Below are 22,397 nucleotides of genomic sequence, written 5' to 3'. Positions count from 1 at the left end.
TTATTTTTAGAGTAGTTCTTCAGACATAAGATACTACAATGTAGTTAAAATACCAAGTACTTTTAATTTCAACGCTGTGCTTTCTGAGCTAAAACTTCTGCGAACAGAAACAAGTTTTCACTTGTTCTATCAACAATGTTTTCACATTTATTTCTGTGCTTTTTTTCCGAGGAAACTCTTCACTGAGAGAAGCCAGCCGAGTAGAATTTCAGACATAGCAATGGCACATGCTGTATCCAGTTCAATTCCTACCACTGCAACTCATTTTGCCTTACTGCACCTGGAAAGTGATACTGAGTCAGAGCCTGAAAAAGGCAAAAGTGGCCAAGCTGCTGGCAAATCTCAAGCATCAGAGGGTAGATCTTCTACAAATCAGAAAAGAAGAGAGAAAAGGAGAGAGAAAAGGAGAAGAAAGAAAGAACAGCAGCGAATTGAGGCCAGTGAGGTAAGAGGGTTGCACTTTCAGCAGTGGATAGGGTTATTATCTAATAAATAACTTTCTTTTTTTTTTCTTCTTTTTTTCTGCCCCTGTGAAATCCCTGTTTTGCTCTCTTTCTCTGAAAGAAATTCTACGAAATCAAATTGCATTTTTTCTTTTTCAAAGTAGTTCTTCATACAGGTTGGTGTATACCTTGTCTGATTAAACAGAAATGTAGCTAAAACAGTAGAGCAGGATAAGGAAGTTCCTGACTGTAAATCAATGATAGATTGTTTTTGTGCCAGCTTTGTGTGTAATAGAAGGAAACAGTATATCTGTTGATGTCTATGCTTTTAGCAGCAAATGTCTTCAAGTTCCAAAATGGCCAGATTTTCACTATCAAACTTTTTAATTTTGTAAATAATTAAGATGGCACTGTTGTATTCATGTGGTACACCAATTAAAGGTAATTTTTAATGACAGATTCTTAAATAGGACCAACTTCAGATTGTTTAAAAAATTTAATGACTGCCTACCCAATTGTTTTTCCAAGCAGAACCTCTAGTCCCTCTGCTGATTGATACCAAGACTGTATACCATGTTTTCATTGGTATTGTATTCAATTTGGTTCAGGTGTGAGCACACAGTAAGATCTCAACCAACACAAACACTACAGCATGACATAAATCTATTCAAAGTATTTTCACCTGGCAATATGTATTTATTTTATGTGACGTGACTGGTGATCCTACTACTACTAAGAAAAATTCTCTACTGTGGTATGTAGTGTGTTTAACCAAACAAAAACGTAGCCCAGGCTATAGAATAAAGCACATGCAAGTCTGTTGGCATGTGTCTCAGTGCCTTTATTAGTCTGTTAAGGCTCTTTCTTATTAACACTATGATTAATGTGAAAAGGAACTTTGTTTTTCAGCTCAGAAAACTTTAAAAAAAAATTTCTTGGAAATCATCCCACAAAGGTTGTCTCTCTCAGCATGAACAAGAACTGCACACTACAATGCAGAAAGACCCTCAGGAATAAAACTGTCAAGATGTCACCGTTTTATGATTTTTTGGTATTGGTATTCCACATCATAACATCATGTAGTGTATTAAGAGTTAAAGAGTTAATGCTCTAGCTGCATTCTGAGTATACCTGAGTGTATACATTCTGAGTGTATTTTTTGTAAAATTGCACTGAATGTATCATCAGAGTTGGTAAAAATCTCTGTATTGAAGACAATAATTGACAAGTAGGTTCAAATTGCAGTTTGTGTGTTTATCAGAGTGAGGAGGTATGGATTCAAACTCTTCATATTCAGAAGGCATGAACTGCTAGTCTCTCACTTCAGTATTTATTCTGTCCGATAATACAACACTGATGAAGAGGCAAAATTTGAATGATATGCTGAGATGAATGTGGTATTCAACTGAAAAACCATGGCTCCCTGCTTCCACAGAGATACTATGGAAAGGGATGCTCTTCTTCAAAAAGCATCTACTCTGTGAAGAGTTCCTTTTAGTATGTTTATTCTTCAAATAATCATACTATTGACACTTTCCATTTCTAGATGTCTTGACAAAGGCAAAAATTAGATTTGTCTCAACTCAGACACTGGTTATCAAATGTGCCCCTCAAGTATGTGAGAAAAGGAATGTGGTTTCTGGACTTTGGATAGGCTTAAGTGATAAGCAAAGTTAGTGGGCCTATAGCTGTCTATTTAGGAACAGTGGGCCGTGTATAGAGACAAGGCTGAATGTCCTTGGAAGGCTTTAGCGCTGACGACTGGCTTCGAGAAAGGACAGGTCTATGGTGCAGCTCAGCTTTGAAAGTAGTGACCTTAGTTCTATGCACAGTCAGCTTCACTCAGGCTGTCTTGAACTGAATGACTACTAGGTAAATTAATAGAATTATTTTTGTACTAGAGATCCCACTATACAGTTGTTTAATATTTGTAACAACACTGTGGTAGTATGAAATATTGATAATTTAGGATCTCACATGCTAAATTAGTACTTAAACACATTAAGTGACGAAAGCCAAGCTCATATTCCTTGCGAGCTTACTTGGTTTTTTTTTTTCATGTCACCTGTTCTGTTTTTGGTAGTCCCTTTTCCCATCCCCATTCTCTCTGTCTATTTTTGTGCTCCTATGGATCTTTTCAGTGTAACAGCAAATAACTACCATGGTCAGCAATTCTTGTGGCTAAAGCAGCTGAAATTTTGGAGGGATGTTAGTCTGTTCATTGTCAGTTAACAAGCTTATAATTACTGATCCTGGAACTAAAAGAAAACAAGCTCATTTTAAACAAACAAAATACCTTACTCTGAAAGAAACCTCACAAAGAAACCAGACGAAACCTCACTCTGCCTCTACAAAACATCTCCTTCGCAATTTTTGTTTTCCATTCTCCTTCCTGTATGCAGCACTCGGTCCCTTTGGTGAGGCTATGAGCAGTGCAGAAGATGGGAGACCAGGGTGAGGTGATTCCTTCACTGTAGCAATCTTGAGAAAACCATACCTCTAGGCTCCTCCCAGCCAGGCTACTTCTTCACTCCTCTGACTCTGGTTTACTTGCCCAGTACTCCCTCCCACCCATTTAAGCTGTTCTCACAAGGGGTACAAGACATTGTGCTTAATTTGCAAGCAGATTGTGTCAGCTTTCAGCGTATCTGGTACCATCTGGTGATGGTGCCCCAGTAGTGGTAGGTAAAAAAGAGGTACTTATAAAATTAATAGAAGATGATGCAAGTAAAACCAGAAGCTCACGCTGGATTAAATATCATTGCATCAAGCACTGAGAAAATTTATGTGCAAAAGTTTTAAAAATGGATGTCAAGCAAACTGTCATCAAAGCTGTGAATTTCATAAAGTTCAAGGGATTGAATCATCACCAGTTCTAGGAGTTCCTTAAAACTATGGATACTGATGGTGCAGACATCATTTATTTTACCAAAAGAAGGTGTTTAAATCAGGAAAGAATGCTAAAAAAGACTTTACAATTTGCAAAGTGAAATGAAGTCCCTTATGGAATCAAAACGATAAATTGAGCTAGAATGTGAATTTTAAAATTGGCTCTCCACTAGAAGTTTTTGGTGGATTTCACCTCTCATTTAAATGAGTTAAACATCCATCTTCAAGGAGAAAATTACCTTATCTGTACTATGTTTCAAACAACAAAAATAATAGAAGGTGCTTACTCCTTTCTGTGCAATGAAAGAACACAGACTTTCTTTTATGATGACACTTTTCATCCCTTAACAACATCTGAGTTTCCTGTCAAGACTAAATCCAAAAAAGATTTTAAAGAAATCTAATATAAAAAAGTCTTCAAGGTGGAAACTATATTCTTTAGATATTTGTATTATTTGCTGTATGTGTACATCCACTATGCAGTTTTGCAGAACAAGTTATTGTTGATAATGCTATTTACCACATCAGTGAAGCTTTTTGTTGACTCTGCCAATCTATGCATCGGAACAGAAATTTTAATATGGTCTTAGTGGCTTTTTTTGTTGTTGACAAACTAGTCACAGTCTTAATTCTTTTCCTTATCTGACATCCAAAATGTTTGAAGCTGATCTTGAAAAGCATTACTGCTAAGCAAACTGGAATATGAAGAGCACAAAAAGGTATTCATAGGGCTCATCCTTATTTAAAAACATAAAAAAATGGAAAATTGAGCTTTGAAAGTAAAGTATATCACTCTTAAAAGTGTTCTTTTCTTATGTACATCTGGGATAGTGATAGTTTGCTAGAAAATATTAGTGCAGATGTGGGGGGAAGTGGTATTCAAATTTAAGTGGATAGCACTTAACAGCAAGTCTGATTTTAACAGGAGATCAAGTCAACTGATAGAGCACTGCTGTGCACTAATAGCTCTTACTTCTCCTAAATGAGTAAGCATATTTTGAAAATAAAGACACAGTGGAGCTGTTTTTCTGTTTGCTTTTTTTTTTAGAAGGAAGTGCTAACTTAACACTGTATATTTAGCATTCTGCCTTTTTGCATTTGACTACATTATATTTTCAACTAGATTTTTTTTCTGAAGTGAAATGAAGAGCAGTGCTCTACTTCAGAAAGCAGAATTGTTGTTCAATTGCTCATATGTGCCTTAGAGTCTTTAAACCAAAATGAAGCCTGCAAATTGTTGCTCAGGCTAAAATTTCCTTTAGTATATCATTACCATATTTCTCCTTTATAATGCTTCAGGAAAAAAAGGAAAAAGAGTATTGAAGAAAATTATATCAGTAGGACTTTATTCTTCTAGGATCATGAAAACACTGAAGGTACTTCACCTCAGTCAAAGACTGCGGATAAGAGAGAAAAAAGAATGAACCAGCAAGGAAAAGACAAACCTCTCACTGTGTCCCTGGAAGATTTTCAGTCAGACAGTAATATAGGTATTCCTTATCATACTGTATGAGCTGTTCTACTTGGAATTTTGATAGTGTGTATGCTAAAAGCAAAACGCCCTTCTGTCTTTGTTCATTAATACAGTGTTAGAACAAATTCTAAACAAGTTGGAGCTAATGTCTACTACTAAGACTAAAAGTTAAACATTCACTATGTAATTATGTACAAGTTAGATCATCAGGGAAAAAAAAAAAAGAGGAGGTTACAGAAAACCAGATTTCACATATCCCTGGAGCGGAAGGTAGATTCCACATTCTTTCTTTATAAATCTGTGTTGCTGTTTTCGTTTTGTTTTTGTTCTTTGCTTGATTTGTGTGGGCTGTACTGAGTTTGCTCAGGCAACTGAGTTTTTCAGACTTGGCTAATAGCAAGTCACTATTTGCCTTTCTTCAACACTGTCTTTCATTAAAATGAGTAAATACTGGAAGTATTTGCATATGCTCATTTTTACATGTTTAAAATTCTTCTGTGTCTATAGAGCAGAGATTGTGAATTTTAGTGAAGAAATTAAGGTGGAGTCTGGAAAAGGAGGAAAGTAATTTATTTTCTAAGGTGCTCTGTCTAAGTATATTTTTATCTAAATTACAATATTTTCAGAGAATCTGAATGTAGGAAAGAGACTGATAGCACAGTGTTAATATCTTAACTCAAGCGAATGAAAGGCATTCAGATATACAGTGAGAAACACACTATGAAAGCAAACAAATAGTAAGTTTGTGTACTAACAACACTGTCCTCCACTTTAACTGAAGCAAAGGTATACAGGAGGCTGCTTTTGATTTTAGTAGTAAGGAAGAATAGGAATGCAAACATAGAGATCAGCCAAAATATAGTCTTTGCTTCTAATCAAAGAATGTCAGGGATTGGCAGGGACCCTGAAAGATCATCTAGTCCAATCCCCCTACCAGAGCAGGAACACCTAGATTAGGTCACACAGCAATGCATCCAGGTGGGTTTTTAATGTTTCCAGAGAAGACCCCACAACCTCTCTGGGCCGCATGCTCCAGTGCTCTGTTACCCTCCCCATGAAGTTATTTCTAGTACTTATGTGAAACCTCCTATGTTCCAGCTTGCACCCATTGCCCCTTGTCCTGTCATTGGATGTCACTGAGAAGAGTGTGGCTCCATCTTCCTCACACTCACCCTTTACATATTTGTAAAGACCAATGAGGTCACCCCTCAGTCTCCTCCAAGCTAAAGAGGCTCAGCTCCCTCAGCCTTTCCTTGTAAGGGAGATGTTCCACTCTCTGAAATGTTTTTTTCTTTTTTGATGAGGCTTATAGAGGTGGGTTAACATTAAAGAGCTCCTCTGTTACTTTCAAAATAGCTTGTTTTAATGGCAAACAGTATAAGATTTGAGAGACTTACCATTGTCATTTTTTCTTTCTATTCTTTTCAGATAATGCTGCTAAAAAACATGAGGTAAGTCTGAATTTTTTTATTAAAGTAGTTAGAATACTTATTTTGTTTAGGAGGTAATTATTTGGGCTCTCTGTATTGCCAGACTGCTATATATTCCCAAACTGACTTATTTGCATTTAGAAAAATTTTACAGATGTGTATTTAACAGAGATGTATGTCTGCACTTACAGCACTTGACAACACAGTATTGGCTTTGTTTTAGATCTAGTGCTTGCTTATTTAGTTTTCTGATAGTCTTACACTTTGATGCAACTTGAAAATGTAAAAGCATGTTCAAAAAATAAGGTCTGTTGTACAAAACCAAAACAAAGAAAAACAACAACCAATCAGATAAGAAATTGCTACCGTGCTTTTATGTTGTGACTCAGAGCACAAACATAAAAACAGAACATAGCAGGGAGAATAGTTAACAGTTACATGAAAACAAATCAGTGAGAGCATAGTGGAAAGTGTAAAATTCTAATTTAATGCTTTTGTCAAATTTCAGAATCAGTTAAATGTTGACTTCTAATTTCCAAACTCTTCAATTAGTATCATTCATAATGTCATATTCCATCAAGTTGTGGAAGTCAGAGTATTCTCAGGATCTATGAGATTTAAATAAATAAATCAGCATGCTGTCTCAGCTTCCATTACTTAAGCAATTTTTAAAGCATGTTGTTTTTATCTCAATATTAATCCGTATAAAGGGAAATCTGTTACAACACTTATTTTTAACTAGAACCTATTCTCAGACTTCAATGAACAATGGAGGATTTTCCCGTAAGCTGGAAGATGATGTTCACAGAATACTTGAAAGAGAAAAAAGAATAGTGCAGCTCACTGACTGCAATGAATAGATAACTGCAAATCTCATGAGCAGGACCAGGCATGTAAAAAGGGAATCACTCTGAAGTGAGAAAGTGCTTAAGAATTAGGCGAGAGCCCCTAAGTGAAAGAAAACACTAATCAAAGCATGATAATCTTAAAATAAGCAACAATTAAAAAACCAACTAACTGAGACAAAAAAAACAAATATTAAAAACCTGCAACACAAGCTTTTAATACTTTTATCTATCCAAAGAGATATTTAAATCGCGTGTGATCCAAGAACTTGCCCCACAGAACATGCCAATATCTATTTCTGCATTACTTATTCATCCTTCTGGCATTTGTGCAGATATGCTTATGTAATTTCCATCAATGATGATAGTTTACAGTAAGAAGAAATAAGTTGCCTTTCACAGCAATCAAATTCAAATTGCTCCATTATTAACAAATGATGCTTCCTTGTTTACAGGAGAGTGGCATGAAAGATGAAAAAACAGAACAACTACAACTTGAACTTGAAAAGAAAGACACAGAAATTCAGCAACTTAAAAATATAATAATTCAGATGAAGGTATGTAGCTTTTAATAACGTCAGAATAGTAAACAAAATCCAACTTCAGTTACATCTTAATACATACTTCAAGTGTGTGATAATCTGCAGAAATAGTTTAGCTTGGCCTTAGATTATCTTTACAAAGCAAAATGATTCCTCTACCACCGTGTGAAGTAGTCCATCCAGACAAAATTCATCTCACTTTTTTTTTTTTTCGTGATCAGAGATTTAGTCCACTACTTGAAGTGCTAAAAGAGAACATTGAAAGAGTGACTATTTTGCCAGGTTTAAGGGGACACTTTTAAAGCTCTAGTTGCTCCCATGTTTTCAGGTTTTAAGCACTGTCTGGGTAGTGTCTAGAGAAAAAAGGGCAAAACATCCCTGAATAACAGTTACTGTAACAAAATAAAGCAGTGTGGAATTACTTTTAAATTATTATCACTTGTATTTATTGGTTAAGGTAGACAGAGCAGGTTAATTTTGAAAGTGCTCTGATGCTTCAAAGGAGGCTTCTGCATATGTGCATGGTTCCGTGACATTAAGTAAGTGGACATCCCTCTACCTAGACCAATAGCTTTTTTTCAGGTTTGCAGTTGGTCTGGAAGGTAAGCAACTATTTTTGGAAGTAAGATTGTTTATTGAGATCTGATGTGATATTGAGTGAGAAGTTGTAGATTCTTTTTTGAAGAAAAGAAGGATATAGAACTTCATAGTGAAGAGGCTTTGTGACAGAAAAAGTAAGTTTACCATTGAGTTATATGGCTACAAGTGACAATGGTAATCAGTTAAGGAAAAGACTGTCTGAACAATAAAGTGTAGTTGTCAAAATCATAAATAAAAAAAAGGGGGGGGAGGGTGAAGGAATTCCTGAGGTGGAAAGAGTTAATAAGGAAACTGTAACTAAGAACTGTAAATTATAAAATCATCTGTAGAACAGTGAGATCTTATCCTACTAACCAAGTAATATGACAAACTATTTATATTATTCAGAAAGTTTTGTAATTATGTGATACATGTGTACTTTTCATTGGAGAAGCCCTATAGCTTCTGAAGCAACGGGCCTATGTAATTTTAGGCAGATTTAAACTGCAGTTTCCAGTGGCATAGCTTTATTATTTTAACTTTCATTAGAATTTGTGCTTGCCTTAATTTCTTGACTTTGCTGTGAATCCATTTTTCCTATCATATTACTTTGTCTGTGGCTTAATTAAATCAGAGATCAGATGCAGCAGTCATAATTTTCAACTCTAAAAAGTTTTAGTCATGCTTATTTAAAGAACACCTTGCTATAGTGTGTACGGGATAATATTTATTTTCTTCATACAGATGAAATATAAACAAGTAAAAGCAAAAAATGCACAACCTCTGAAGACGCTGCAGGAAGGCAAAAGTAAGAGATTCACCAGGATATTTGAGAGCTCCTTCTGAAAACCTAGAAGCAACTTACAAATAATTTTTAAAAATAAGTGGTCACAGTGACAGCTATAAAAAACTAGAAGGCTATTGTTTTGCAGGAATTCCAGTGAAATACCACAACTGAACTACACAATACTATATATCCGATGTTATATCATCAAATAACTGGTTGCATTCTGATACTTTTCTGTGAAATTTAAGCTGCCTAGTTATAAGTTCATAAGTTCATAAGGTTGGAAAGGACCTACAAGATCATCTAGTCCAACCATCCTCCTAACACCATCCCTACCCAACTACTAAATCAAATCCCTTAGCACCTCATCTAAACGCTTCTTGAACAGCGCTAGGGATGGTGCCTCAACCACCTCCCTAGGCAGGCCATTCCAGTGCCTGACCACTCTTTCAGAGAAAAAATGTTTCCTCAGGTCTAATCTAAATCTTCCCTGGCGCAACTTCTGGCCATTCCCCCTCGTCCTGTCATTATTTATCAGGGAGAAGAGGCCCACCCCCTCCTCACCACAACCCCCCTTCAGGAAGTGGTAGAGTGCAATAAGGTCTCCTCTGAGCCTCCTCTTCTCCAGACTAAACAATCCCAGCTCCCTCAGCCGCTCCTCATAAGACTTGTGCTCCAGACCCCTCACCAGTTTTGTTGCCCTTCTCTGAACACGCTCCAGGGCCTCAATGTCCTTCTTGTAGTGAGGGGCCCAAAACTGAACACAGTACTCGAGGTGCGGCCGTACCAGAGCTGAGTACAGGGGGATGATCACTTCCCTGCTCCTGCTGGCTACACTATTTCTAATACAGGCCAGGATGCTGTTGGCCTTCTTGGCCACCTGGGCACACTGCCGGCTCATGTTGAGCCAGCATCAACCAACACCCCCAGGTCCTTTTCCTCTCTACATTCTTCAAGCCATTCTGCCCCAAGCCTATAGCATTGCATGGGGTTATTATGGCCAAAGTGCAGGACCCGGCACTTGGCCTTATTGAACCTCATCCCATTGAGCTCAGCCCATGGTTTAAGAATGTGGCACTTTCAGTTAAACAGTGTTTTGCCAGTGACTTGATCAGTTCTGGACTGATCTCACAAAAGTATATCAGATGACGGTAAATGTTTTATTATATATATGCAAACTGTGCTTTAAGCTGTTGGACACAAGTCTTTTGCCGTACATTCAATAGGGACAACTAAACCAGTGTATCACATATGAAACTCTGATAATTCTTTTCTGTCGTAACTCTGTTTGTAGTTCCCTGATTTAAGCATATATGTATGTATATATTGTTTCAATCTTTGAAATGAATTACATTGCTTAAATCTATGTACATAAATATTCCAGTAAATTTATACTAATTGAGCATAGTTATCCTTTAATATCCCTAATCTTCCATGAAGATTTGGTTGGCCCACAATACTAATTTTCTCACAAAGTTGCTTTTGCTTTTCAATTTCTTAATTTGGCTCTTGAATGTGCTGTAACTGATTTAGATATTTTTAACTCAGAAATACATATATATATTTAACGTAAAGCGTGCTTATAAGTAATCTAAGCCTGTTGAAGCATTAATAAGATGATTGAGCAGCACAAATTTTAACTGGTCATTACTTTAGGTCAGTCTCTGAGTGAAGATGAAATGTTTTCATGTGAGAGTAGAGAAAACCTTTGGAATTTCACTTCCCTACATACATGGAATATTAATGTGTAATAAAAGAAAGCAATCTTGTGGTTTTACCAGATCTGATCTTGCATCAGCTGAAGCTATTCTATTTTCCATTGGGATAGACAGTCCATAGCAAAATTGAGCCCTGATAAAAACTTGTTTTCTTCATACTGAGAATTTTAACTTATCCATGGATACTTCATAGGCACTAACTAGTTTTAACAGATCCATACTTCAGTAGATTCTTAATACCAGTGTGAACTTCTGTGGCTGTGACCGAGCTCATGTGAGGTTTACAATCCCAAAATTGTATTCTATGGCCAATACTCAGTTTTCTGATGGACATCTTTCACAGTGGATTTCTCTAAAAATCCATGCTGCTTACATGGTTATGTATCGATAAGCAGTAGCTGAAGTTTATGTTCAGAACTTCCCAAGCTGCTACTAATGGCTTTAATAACAGTTACTTTTGATAGGCATCTGCCCTTCCTTCAGCAAAGGCAGAATTAATCACAATAAAGTAATATCACAGTTCTGTTACAGATGAAGACCTGCAAATATAGAAAAATTATCATGCTGTCTCTTTCTCTCTGTAGTGAAAGAAGAAATATTCAAAGAGGTGGAAGAATTACAAACTATAATGAATGAATTGATCTTACAGGTAAGTGAGAATATTTATTTATTTATTTATTTATCATTTAACAAATGCTTTTTAAGGCAATCATGGGAGAAAACTGAAACCAATACTTTAACCAAAAGATCTTGCGTTTCATTAGCCCAACCCAGTATGTGTCAGATACTCACTTAAATCTTTTTTCTGTTAGGATGGCAGACATCAGCATGCTTAAAAGGATTTTGAATTCACAGTACTTTAGGAATACCATCCTTTTGTAAACAGAGATGGGAAATTCTGAAAGGTGTTTCAGAAGATGATTTTTTTCCTGTTAGTTGTTTTAGTGGATTTTTTTTTGTTGGTGCTGTTGGATTTATTATTATATTATTTTGCTTTCTTTAGTCTCTAGTTTGGAAAATGCTGCTCTCTGAACAAAAGTGAGCTAAAGATTATTTGCAAACGTGACTGTTGGCAAGCCATCATAGTGAAGAGCACACAAAATGTTTATGCTTAGTTTTGGTTTGCAGCTACTATTCTAGGTTTTTACTCTGTGTAAACTTACTATATAACGTGGTACTGATTTTTAAGGATGAATTAATCTTATCTCTACTGTGTAATATGCATCAGTTAAGTGTTCTGTGGAAGAAATGAAAGCGAAGTCCAAAAGTCAGAAGAGTTTCTGACTTTATGGCTTTCATATAACATAAAGGCTAACTAGTAAATGTTGCATGGGAAATAATGGTTGTTAAAGAATATTTTGCTTGTACTTCTAATTCATGTGCAATTACACACACATTTAATTGCTTTTTCCCGCAAATCCAGCATGTGCTACTGATTCACCCAAGCCATGGAGGACCACACTGACTTAATTATATTGACTTAAACGTGTAAAGCATGCTTTATAAGTTAAGTGTTCTGTATGTTTTTAGGTGACTACACTTCATGTTGAATTGGAGCAAGCAAGGACCAGAGAAAAGCAACTGCAGGCAGAATTAACAAAATATCAGGTTATTTTGCATAGTGTTAAGTATGTTAGTAACTTTGTTTTGGTAATGTAACGGAGACTGTGTTGAAGTAATTTACTCTGAACTAACCTGTTAGTTCTGACTTTTGTGATTCAAATTATAATTAGTAGTTCAAGCTGCAACTGGGGGCTGTGCCAGGGAGAAGGACATAGTAGCAGAACAAAGCAAGTTTTGGCAAGTAGAATTCTGTTTTTTATTTGTAATTTGTACTGAATTCTGTACTTTAAAACTATGAACTATGCTAGTAAATAGCAAAAGCAAGATGTTCTCTTCATATTCCATCCTTGCATGCCCTATGGACTTCATAAATGTGTCTTTTCTTTTTCACCACATTCTTTCCTCATTTCTGTATTACACCCCTAGCCAAATGTTTGTAGGAAATTCGTAACAAGTTATGTTGAAACTGAACGTTAGGATTAGTGCCTTGCTGACTATGCATGTTTAACTTGTCAACTTAAGCAAATGATGTTTAGTGAATTTCTGTGAACTGCTATGTAAGTGGTGTGATGCTTAACATTCTGGCACTTCTGAAAACAGCAAATATTTGATCCCACGAGACTGAGGTGCATATATGGGCATGGCTTGGTACAACTTGTATTTTTCTTTAGCTATGATATTTCGCAGAGGTTACAAGGAGAGACTGCATTTATTATATGATAGAACCTCCCATGATGGTCCTGTAGACTTCAGCAGCTTGACTACTCAACTCAAATTGTTTGGGGTTACGTTTGTTTGTAGGAAATCCTGCCTCTTTCTGTTGACTTTTCCCTCTCCTGTCACTTTATCATAACTAAGCAAGTTCCTTCTTACAGCTGTTTTGCACTGGTGCCAAATACAGTAGTGTAAGGTAAACAATCCCCAAGGATGGTACTCAAACAGTATAGAAGATGATATATTTAAGTAGGTCTATATAGATGGTACACAAATAGCAATGCAAAGAAGATGGCTCACCTTTAGGATGATAAAGGCTCACTGTGAACTCCATGTAGGAGAGAACTCCAAGAAGAGATCCTTCCCTGGTGGTGGTCAGCCCTTAAATGGGGTTTTGGAGAGGTGGAGCCAGGCTCCACCCCTTCCAATCACACAGGTATATCACCTTCACCTGTGCCCCTGTGGCTGACTCAGTGTTCACCTCAGGTGACCAATCAGTGGTTCAGCCTGTGATTCAGCAGTTCCCATACAAGGTAGTTCAGCTTTATGGTGAATCTGAGTGTGTGTACTGCTGATTGAAAATAAAGTAAATTTGTTACAGTCCAATTTATTCACATTGCTGTTCTTACAACTATTGTATTTTACCTGTGTTGAATACTTCTTTGTAATCAGACAATTTTCAGTTAAGAATTTTTTTTATTACTTATAATAAGCTGGATTAACAGGGTAACAACAGAGACTTTGCTAAAATATGTGGTCTTCATTATGTACTTCGTTATTATTCCAAAATCATCACCCACTCTTTATTTCAGCTCACCCCCATTATAATATTATTTAACCTTCACACATCTTGCTGTATTTTTCTTTATCCATCATGACTTTATTCCCCCCCATCTTTTTCCCCCTCTTTTTCTTCTTAATTTGCTTCTTTAAAGAAAATAGTCTTATCTGCCATGCAGGGATTGTTTCTACTTTCCTTATTCTCCACTGTAATCCTCGCAAGGAGACCAGGATGACACTTCTTATTTTTGTGATATTGTATTTTGATAACACTAGACTCACTTTCTTACTTGAAAACCATTCTGAATCAGGAGGACACATTTCAAAAAATAATAAACCAAAAATGTGTGGGTTAAAAATTAGAAAAAATAATAATAATGAAAAAATAAATGTGATTTTTTTTTTAAATCACCAGATGTTAAAAGGGATGTGTGCCTAGTGGCAGAGTTTGGAAAAAAGATGAGCTACCAAAGGAGAGAAAGCATAAGTTATGGTTCACTTGCACAGACTTGACTTACATACAAAACTCTATAGAAACAGACAGTATGCCTGCAAAAGAGCTGAAGAATCCAGCTGATGTTAGTGCTATGCCAGTCTGTCATTTTTTTTAACATTTGGAGAACAACTTTTATATGTGCAGATAATAAGACAAGGGGGACACTTTAAGAGAGGGGAGATTGAAGTTAGATTTAAGTGGAAATACTTTTCTCAAAGGGTGGTAAGGCTGTGTCACAGGCTACCAAGAAAACTTCCAGATGCCCCCTTGCCTGGAGCCATTCAAGGGCAGGCTAGGTGGGGCCTTAGCCCCACAGCAGGTGGGCTTGAACTAGGTCCCTTCCACCTAACCTGTTCTGTGATGTCAATTATTTATCATTTCAGTATCTCAACTATTTTCATTGATTTATCAGCATCTGGTATTCAGATGGGTTCATGTCTCATAATATTTGTATGGTTTAACAAAGCTACCTTTTTTCCCTTACTAATTGATGTTACTTTAATTAAAAATAACTGCTGATAGAAAGTGTCATGTCTACTATATTAACTATGTTTGTTTTTACTCTCTTACAGAGTAAGAAAAGAGAGGAAAAGCACTCATAATATCTTCTTTGCCACCAGATTCAATGCAAAAAAAGAAAAGTAAATCTTTCTTCAGGGTTTTGCAGAAACATTTGTATTTGTTGTACAACTGCTCAAATATGAGGTTTTTGAAGAGAAATTAACTAATGTTACTTTAATTAATATTCTGAAAATTTGATTTGTTGTACTTTCTGCTAAAGTGAGAAAACTAGCATCCTAGTAAAGCTCAAACTTGTAATGACATTAGTTTTTCACCATTCAGTACATATTACTCTTGCATGTCTGTGTTTGAATTCTTGCTTCTGTAGAATTTTTGAGTTAGATAGCTTCACTTAATCAGAATATAAGGAAAGGTGAGGTGATAAAAAGGCTCATATTCTTCAAACATTTACACTGCATTGGTTCTAGACTACTTTTAAGGCAGGTGTACTTACTGGTGGTCACAGTTGAGAAGCTTTGGGTTTTATTTCTATCAATGCTCCTTTTATAAAGGTCTCTAATGCCTTCCATAAAGTAAAGAGAAATCCCACAGTGAGACACAAGCATTTTATTTTTTGGAATTGCTGATGAGCTGACAAGATGTTGCTCTCTGATTCAGCTGTAACAATTCATTATGCCTGTGTTTTCCTCTATTAAAGGCAATATAAACCTAAATTAAAGGCAATATATAAGGCAATAAGCACAGCGGTCAGTAGAAGATCATTATTGTTTACTCAGGAACAGTGTATAATGCAGTGTTTTTTGTTTGTTTGTTTGTTTGTTTGTTTCTCAATTTAATCCCTCTAAATAAATCTGAACAAACAGTTCTAACCTTTGTTCTGGCAAACCTCAATGGAAAACCTGATACATTTATAGTGTTTTTTTTTTAAGATCCTACAAAACTGGAGTTCTGTACTTTTTCATAGGTTCATAGGTACATTAGGTTGGAAAGGACCTACAAGATCATCTAGTCCAACCATCCTCCTAACACCATCTCTACCCACTAAACCACTAAATCAAATCCCTCAGCACCTCATCTAAACGCTTTTTGAACAGCGCTAGGGATGGTGCCTCAACCACCTCCCTAGGCAGGCCATTCCAGTGCCTGACCACTCTTTCAGAAAAGAAATGCTTCCTCAGGTCTAATCTGAATCTTCCCCGGCGCAACTTGTGGCCATTCCCTCTTGTCCTGTCATTATTTATCAGGGAGAAGAGGCCCACCCCCTCCTCACCACAACCCCCCTTCAGGAAGTGGTAGAGTGCAATAAGGTCTCCTCTGAGCCTCCTCTTCTCCAGACTAAACAATCCCAGCTCCAGACCCCTCACCAGTTTTGTTGCCCTTCTCTGAACACGCCCCAGGGCCTCAATGTCCTTCTTGTAGTGAGGGGCCCAAAACTGAACACAGTACTCAAGAGCTGAGTACAGGGGGATGATCACCTCCCTGCTCCTGCTGGCTACACTATTTCTAATACAGGCCAGGATGCTGTTGGCCTTCTTGGCCACCTGGGCACACTGCCGGCTCATGTTAAGCTGAGCATCAACCAACACCCCCAGGTCCTTTTCCTCTCTACATTCTTCAAGCTATTCTGCCCCAAGCCTATAGCATTGCATGGGGTTATTGTGGCCAAAGTGCAGGACCCGGCACTTGGCCTTATTGAACCTCATCCCATTGAGCTCAGCCCAGCTGTTCAGCCTATCCAAATCCCTCTGAAGGGCCTCCCTACCCTCAGGCAGTTTGACACATCCTCCCAACTTGGTGTCATCTGCAAACTTACTGAGGGTACACTCAATTCCCACATCTAGGTCATCAGTAAAGATATTAAACAAGACGGGCCCCAAAGCTGACCCTTGGGGGACACCACTCATAACAGGATGCCAGCTGGACTTAACTCCATTGACCACTACCCTCTGGGCACGGCCCTCCAGCCAGTTCTCCACCCAGAGAAGAGTGAACCTGTCCACACCATGGGCTGCCAGTTTCCTCAGGAGAATACTGTGGGAGACCGTGTCAAAGGCCTTGCTGAAGTCCAGGTAGACTACATCAACAGCCTTTCCCTCATCTACCTGTCTGGTCACCCAGTCATAGAAGGAGATGAGGTTGGACAAGCACGACCTGCCCCTGGTGAACCCGTGCTGGCTGGGTCTGACCCCTTTATTGCCATGCACGTGTCGTGTGATTTCCCTCAAGATCATCTGCTCCATAACTTTCCCTGATACCGAGGTCAGGCTGACAGGCCTGTAGTTCCCCGGGTCTTCCTTACGGCCCTTCTTGTAGATGGGAGTCACATTGGCAAGCCTCCAATCTTGTGGGACCTCTCCAGATAACCAGGAATGCTGATAGATGGTAGAAAGCGGCTTGGCAATCACCTCTGCCAGCTCCCTCAGCACCCTTGGGTGGATACCATCTGGTCCCATGGACTTGTGGCAGTTCAGATGGAGGAGCAGGTCTCTGACCGTCTCTGCTTGGATCACAGGGGGTGTATGATGCGCTCCATCCCAGACTTCCAGGTCAGGGCAAGTACCCTATGGACAACTGCTCTGTCTATTAAAGACAGATGTGAAGAAGGCATTGAGAACCTCAGCATTTTCTTTATCCTCTGTGGTTACATTCCCTGCCTCATCAAGTAAAGGAGAGAAATTCTCCTTAGTTCTTCTCTTACTGTTAATGTATTTGTAAAAGGATTTCCTGTTCTCCTTTACAGCAGTAGCCAGTCTAAGTTCGAGCTGGGCTTTTGCATTTCTAACTTCTTGCCTGCAAATCTTGGCCAGTTCTCTGTAGTCTCCCCAGGTAGCCTGTCCCATCTTCCAGAGGACATAGACTCTCTTTTTCTCTCAGAGTCTCAACAAAAGTTCCCGGTTCATCCACACTGGTTTTTTTCACCTCTCCTGTACATTAAAACCTGGTTATCAAAAATGTGTTGTCTTGGTTTTAATAGTCAGGAATACAAGGAATATAATGTCTATTTTATAGCAAAACATTGGAGATCTTGCATGTAAGCTGTACAGTAGCTAAACCACCTGAGTGAGACCTTGCCTAAATTTAAAACTGTGCTGCTGACTTCAGATTGAACATAAAACTGAGTTTACCTAAGGCTGTCTACTGATACTGTTGGTTTGTTTCAGCTTCACTTGAATTGGTATTTTATTTTGATTCAAAATAGTGTCTTGTCATGGTGAACTCTTTTTCTGTTTAAGCCACTTCAGATGAATCCTGCAATTGGAGCAGAAATTAATGAAGGAAAAACTGCACAAGTGTTTGGAAATAAGTGGGGGGAAAAAAGTACAGATAGAAGAAAGTGGTAAAGAAAAAAGCAAGTGGAAAGAAATGAAAGGATATTGTTTAAGAAAATAGCATTGAAGCTGAGAAAACCCAACACAGAGTAACTTGAAATGCCAATGAGTTACGTCAAGCAGGTATTTCCTTTATTTACAGTGCTGGGTGCATGAACATCACTCACCAAATGTACACCAAAGAGAGAGACTGACTACGTATTAAAAAGGCAGAGCACATACATACTCATTACATTCCAAGGGCATGAACAGAAATTCCAAGAAATGATTGACATGTCTGGTGGTCATGGGATTAAAGCTAAGAGCCATTTTCGCTGTAAATTTCCAACCTTTAAGGCGGGGATAGCTTGAACTGGTTCCCACTGATTTCACATTGAGCTGAGGTGTCTGTCCTGCCATTTTATCTTCAAAAACAGGACTTCTATTCTACTTTCTTATCTTTACTTGACAACATGTTTTGGGACCTCCCCATTTTGTTCTTGAGCATTTATGCAAGCCTCCTGTCCTTCAGCTTATATCTCAAGACATTCTCATAATATACTCATGATCCAGTATCCTAACGTGGAATAAGAACTCCCATAAAATTGTTTGCCGTATTATTTTTACTTTTTCCCATGTGTTATTATAAGTCGCATTCTGAATCGTCTTACTGTGAGCACACATTCATACAGGTAACCGAATCTTTGTCTCTGTTATCTGTACTGGAATTAAGATGCAGAAAATAGTTTTCTGCTCAAAGTACCTCTTAATTGCCTGCTTTGCTGCAGATATCAGGGTCCGAGTGGATTGCTCTCGGGCGGGGAGCACGACAGGACTCAATACATGAATGATCAGGCTTCAGTTTATTACCTGGACAGCCTTATTCTTACAGTGTTTAAGACAGGGCCGTACAGAGAATAGCACATAATCATTGGCTGAGAGCCTCAGAGAAAGACAACTTTAAGCAGTTCCCAACAATTAACAGCAGTGAGAAACCATCCTGAGGGAGGTAACTCTTGATATCACCCTAATCCTAAAAAACCCAAACAGGAATGCATCGGCGGCGGGTGTGAAAGGCAGTGCTGGCAGGGCGTCCCCTGTTTCAAAGTGCACTTTTCCTCTCCCACTCGCCACAGACCATCTTCTGCTTTTACCTTTCTCAAGGTTCACACAGTGTAGTTTCCTTTGAGCACCGTATCAGCATGGCCAGGGCATAACACAGAGCACAAAGGGAACACCTGCAAGCGAAACAGAATAGACTACCAAGGACAGCTTACTCTAAAAATACCTATAGTTACAATTATCAGCAGTCCTGTGAAGCCTTCTTCACTGAAAGCAGGCTGAACAACATCATCACAGAAGTTTCCCACAGACGTCTTGACAACTTGGGTTGCTCAGCTGAAGCAGTTCATGTCCACTTTGAGTTGTTTGTCACTTGGCCCAGGAGCATCATGACCTCCTATCAACATCTAATACTTTTCCATGAGCATATAGTCTGTGCTGCAGTGCAAACTGTGCTCGTACATATCACCGTGACTTCCCTGCTCCTGCAGCCATTTCCCAACACTGCTTAATTAATAACTTTTGATAAATTCAAGTTCTTATTTTGCATGAATATGTAGTATTCCTTGTTAGGTACTCTCATTGAATACCACAGATGCCCAATAATCCAAACTGTAAATCTCTGCTAGCCTAACGTGGATAGCAGTTGTGCTTTTTTGGTACAAACTGTACTCAAGCAGCCATACAGTTAGCATGAGCAATTGTACTTGTAGACTAAGAGCAGCCTTGGGTGAGGAACATCACCTTGCACTTTGATCTGGTTGATTTCTGCTTGAAATCACTGCTTGATTGAGCAAAGCATTACTTCATTGTGGCCACCACTCTGTCGAAGCGCTCTATCGCACCACAAGTCAAGGCTGTGTAGAGTCACAACTAACATGGGAAAGGAATCAATGTGACAAAGGAAAGACCCAGTGGTTAAATATGCCTAAAAGCATTTTTTTTTTCCTTAACGAACTAATTCTCTAGCTTGGTCAAAACTTGGAACAGCCTTCTGCCAGCTGTTGCTGTATCTGTTTTAAAACTTCTTGACAGATTCGGAATGAATTTCATTTTAGAGAGTTGGAGGCAGCTTGGTTGCGTTACTAACCACCGTGCTGTATGTGGAGGTCCTACAGAGATGATCCAGACAGTGGAACAAGGAGGCAGCTCTGCTGCTGAGGAGCATCCTTCAGGGAACTGAATTGTTACTGGAGGATAAGCAGCAGCAGGTGCTCGGCTTGGAACAGAAAGCCAAGTTCACGTTTTGTGCTAAAGGAGAAATAGGAATCTTGAATTTAGGAATATTGCTAACTAGACCCTGGCTTGGTGACAGCAGATTTAATTAGTGATTAATTAAGTTGATTCGGCTCAAGCTTGAGGATAAAGTGCCTCCCAGCTACGGAGTGGTGCCACAGGAATTCTACTTGTAGACCACTAAACGTTCGATATTTATCGCCCTTTAAAGCAGCGCCCAACGAGAAACAGACAGCCAGACCCGGGCCACAAGCCCATCCTGTCTGGCGGAGAGGGAGGGGGGAAAGCGCTTGCTACCACTGCGCCTGCACTCAGGTTGCGCATGCGCACAAGGAGAGCGCCCCGTCCAGCCCCCGCCCGGGCAGGCAGCGCCCCTTTCTAGTAACTTCCCCGAAGCGCTGCGTCATCAGAGCGCGCCGCGGCCAGGCCGGGGGATGTACGCCCGGCGCTGCGGGAGCGGGCACGGACCGGCGGGCTGAGGCGGGAGCTGCGTGACGCGCCTGTGCTTGTCCGGAGCTGCCGCGCGTTGGGCGCTGGCCCGGCTCTGCTCGCCATGTCAGACAGCGCAGACAGCCCCGCGGGGCGCCGCAGCCCCCCGGAGTCCCCTGCCCAGGGCTCAGCTGCCGACGAGCCGCGGATCATCAAAGTCACGGTGAAGACTCCAAAAGAGAAAGAGGAGTTCTCCGTCGCCGAGACCAGCAGCATCCGGCAGGTGAGGGCCGGCTACGCGGGGCCGGGCCGTGCCGGGCCGGGCTCTGCTCGGCCGTGTGCCGGCTCCACACAAGGCCCAGGTCGGCTCCTGCCGCGTTGCCTGGCCGGGCTGACTCAGGTGGCAGCGGGAGGAGGCTGCTTGCTTGCCGCCGGGTCGCTCGTAATCTTGATAAAACGTCCCTTAAAAGCATTAAAAAAACAAAAAAACAAAAAAAGCCAAACAAGCCGAGAACGCCGCGGCGGACGTCTGAATTTTAGGGAAGTTGTCTTTTTTTTCTTTTTTTTGATTGGTAGACCGTAAAGTGGGCGCTGCAAGCTTCGCTTTAGTGTGCTCGTTATAGATACAGGGCGCTGCACGGTGATATTGCTTGATAACTGATGTGCTGGGGTCCTTTTTTCACACTCTTATGAAAGTCTGTGCCCTTTCCCCCTCCCCCCCCCCCCCCCCCCCCCCCCTTTGATTGAAAGAAGTAGTTACATTTGCTGAATCGTTGACACAATTTCCTGTAATGCTGGTGTTCTTCCTGGAGGCAATCTGTGCCGGTATTGATGAGGACTTTTGCTTGAATTACAGGGCTACCAGTCATACAGGAACTACAGTCAAAGCCTAAGGTAGATCCTGTAAAGTCAGCCGCCTGCTTGTGAAGGAGGTGCATACTGCTTTGCTAAAATACTCTAGAAGGTGCAGTTGCCTGGAGGGGATTTACAGCTTATTTCCTTTCTCTAAGACTTGTCTGAAATGTTCTCTGAGGTACCATTGGATGAGGTGACTCAGTTCGACTTTTTTTTCCTTCCCCTCTTGTGTGTGACTGGTAACTGCAAACCAAAACGTGGGTGCATACATGAGCAACGCTGGCACAGAAATCCAGGATTAAAACTTGACAGCCTCACTGACAGGTTAGAAAGCTGCCATTACTTTATTGCAGCACTGGGTTACACGGTGGATTGATCCTCCTAGCATGCACACCCAGGATGTAAAGCACACAGATCTCATGCATTTCAACGTGTAAGTACACATACAATTTCCATGAAGTGCCTGTCTATTCCTAGAATTGGTATATTTATTCAAATGTCATGCCCCATGTGTGCTCAGTTAATATGGGTTTCTTGTGAGTGGTAGTTTTTAGGTACTTGTTTCTTGTGAGTGAGGTAGTTGTGAGGTTCCACTGGGAAGTGTTGCACAGGCAAAAGGTTGTGTGGGCCAGGCCCCATATTTAGTCGAGAACTTATTTACAGAAACCATGGCTATTTACTTAAGCTTCACATTAGCACATCAAATTAGTTATGGCATCTGTATT

General features: G+C 39.5%; 2 protein-coding genes across 3 annotated transcripts in view; both read left to right on the top strand.

Annotated features, from left to right (window-relative positions):
• Positions 1-227: 227 nt before the first annotated feature.
• On the top strand, positions 228-20,867 carry GKAP1 (G kinase anchoring protein 1). Its single transcript, XM_065745482.1, is given in 10 exon segments — positions 228-445; positions 3,950-4,008; positions 4,011-4,051; positions 4,690-4,813; positions 6,235-6,257; positions 7,537-7,638; positions 8,947-9,010; positions 11,292-11,356; positions 12,238-12,335; positions 20,600-20,867. Coding segments are annotated over 10 exon segments (1,062 nt in total).
• UBQLN1 (ubiquilin 1) overlaps positions 20,795-22,397 on the top strand; it is a 32,779-nt gene continuing 31,176 nt past the window's right edge. The window contains exon 1 of one of the 2 annotated variants that reach the window (XM_065745574.1): positions 20,795-21,100. In XM_065745574.1, coding sequence (XP_065601646.1) covers positions 20,942-21,100 — 159 coding nt within the window. In that variant the 5' untranslated portion in view covers positions 20,795-20,941. The remainder of the gene's footprint in view (positions 21,101-22,397) is intronic. The other variant, XM_065745573.1, reaches the window with a different exon arrangement.

Source organism: Cyrtonyx montezumae, unplaced genomic scaffold, assembly GCF_038088225.1.
Source record: "Cyrtonyx montezumae isolate F1298 unplaced genomic scaffold, pur_monq_1.0 scaffold_36, whole genome shotgun sequence".
NCBI lineage: Eukaryota > Metazoa > Chordata > Aves > Galliformes > Odontophoridae > Cyrtonyx > Cyrtonyx montezumae.
Note: the sequence above shows the minus strand (reverse complement) of the source record. Positions and strands in the feature narration are given on the sequence as shown.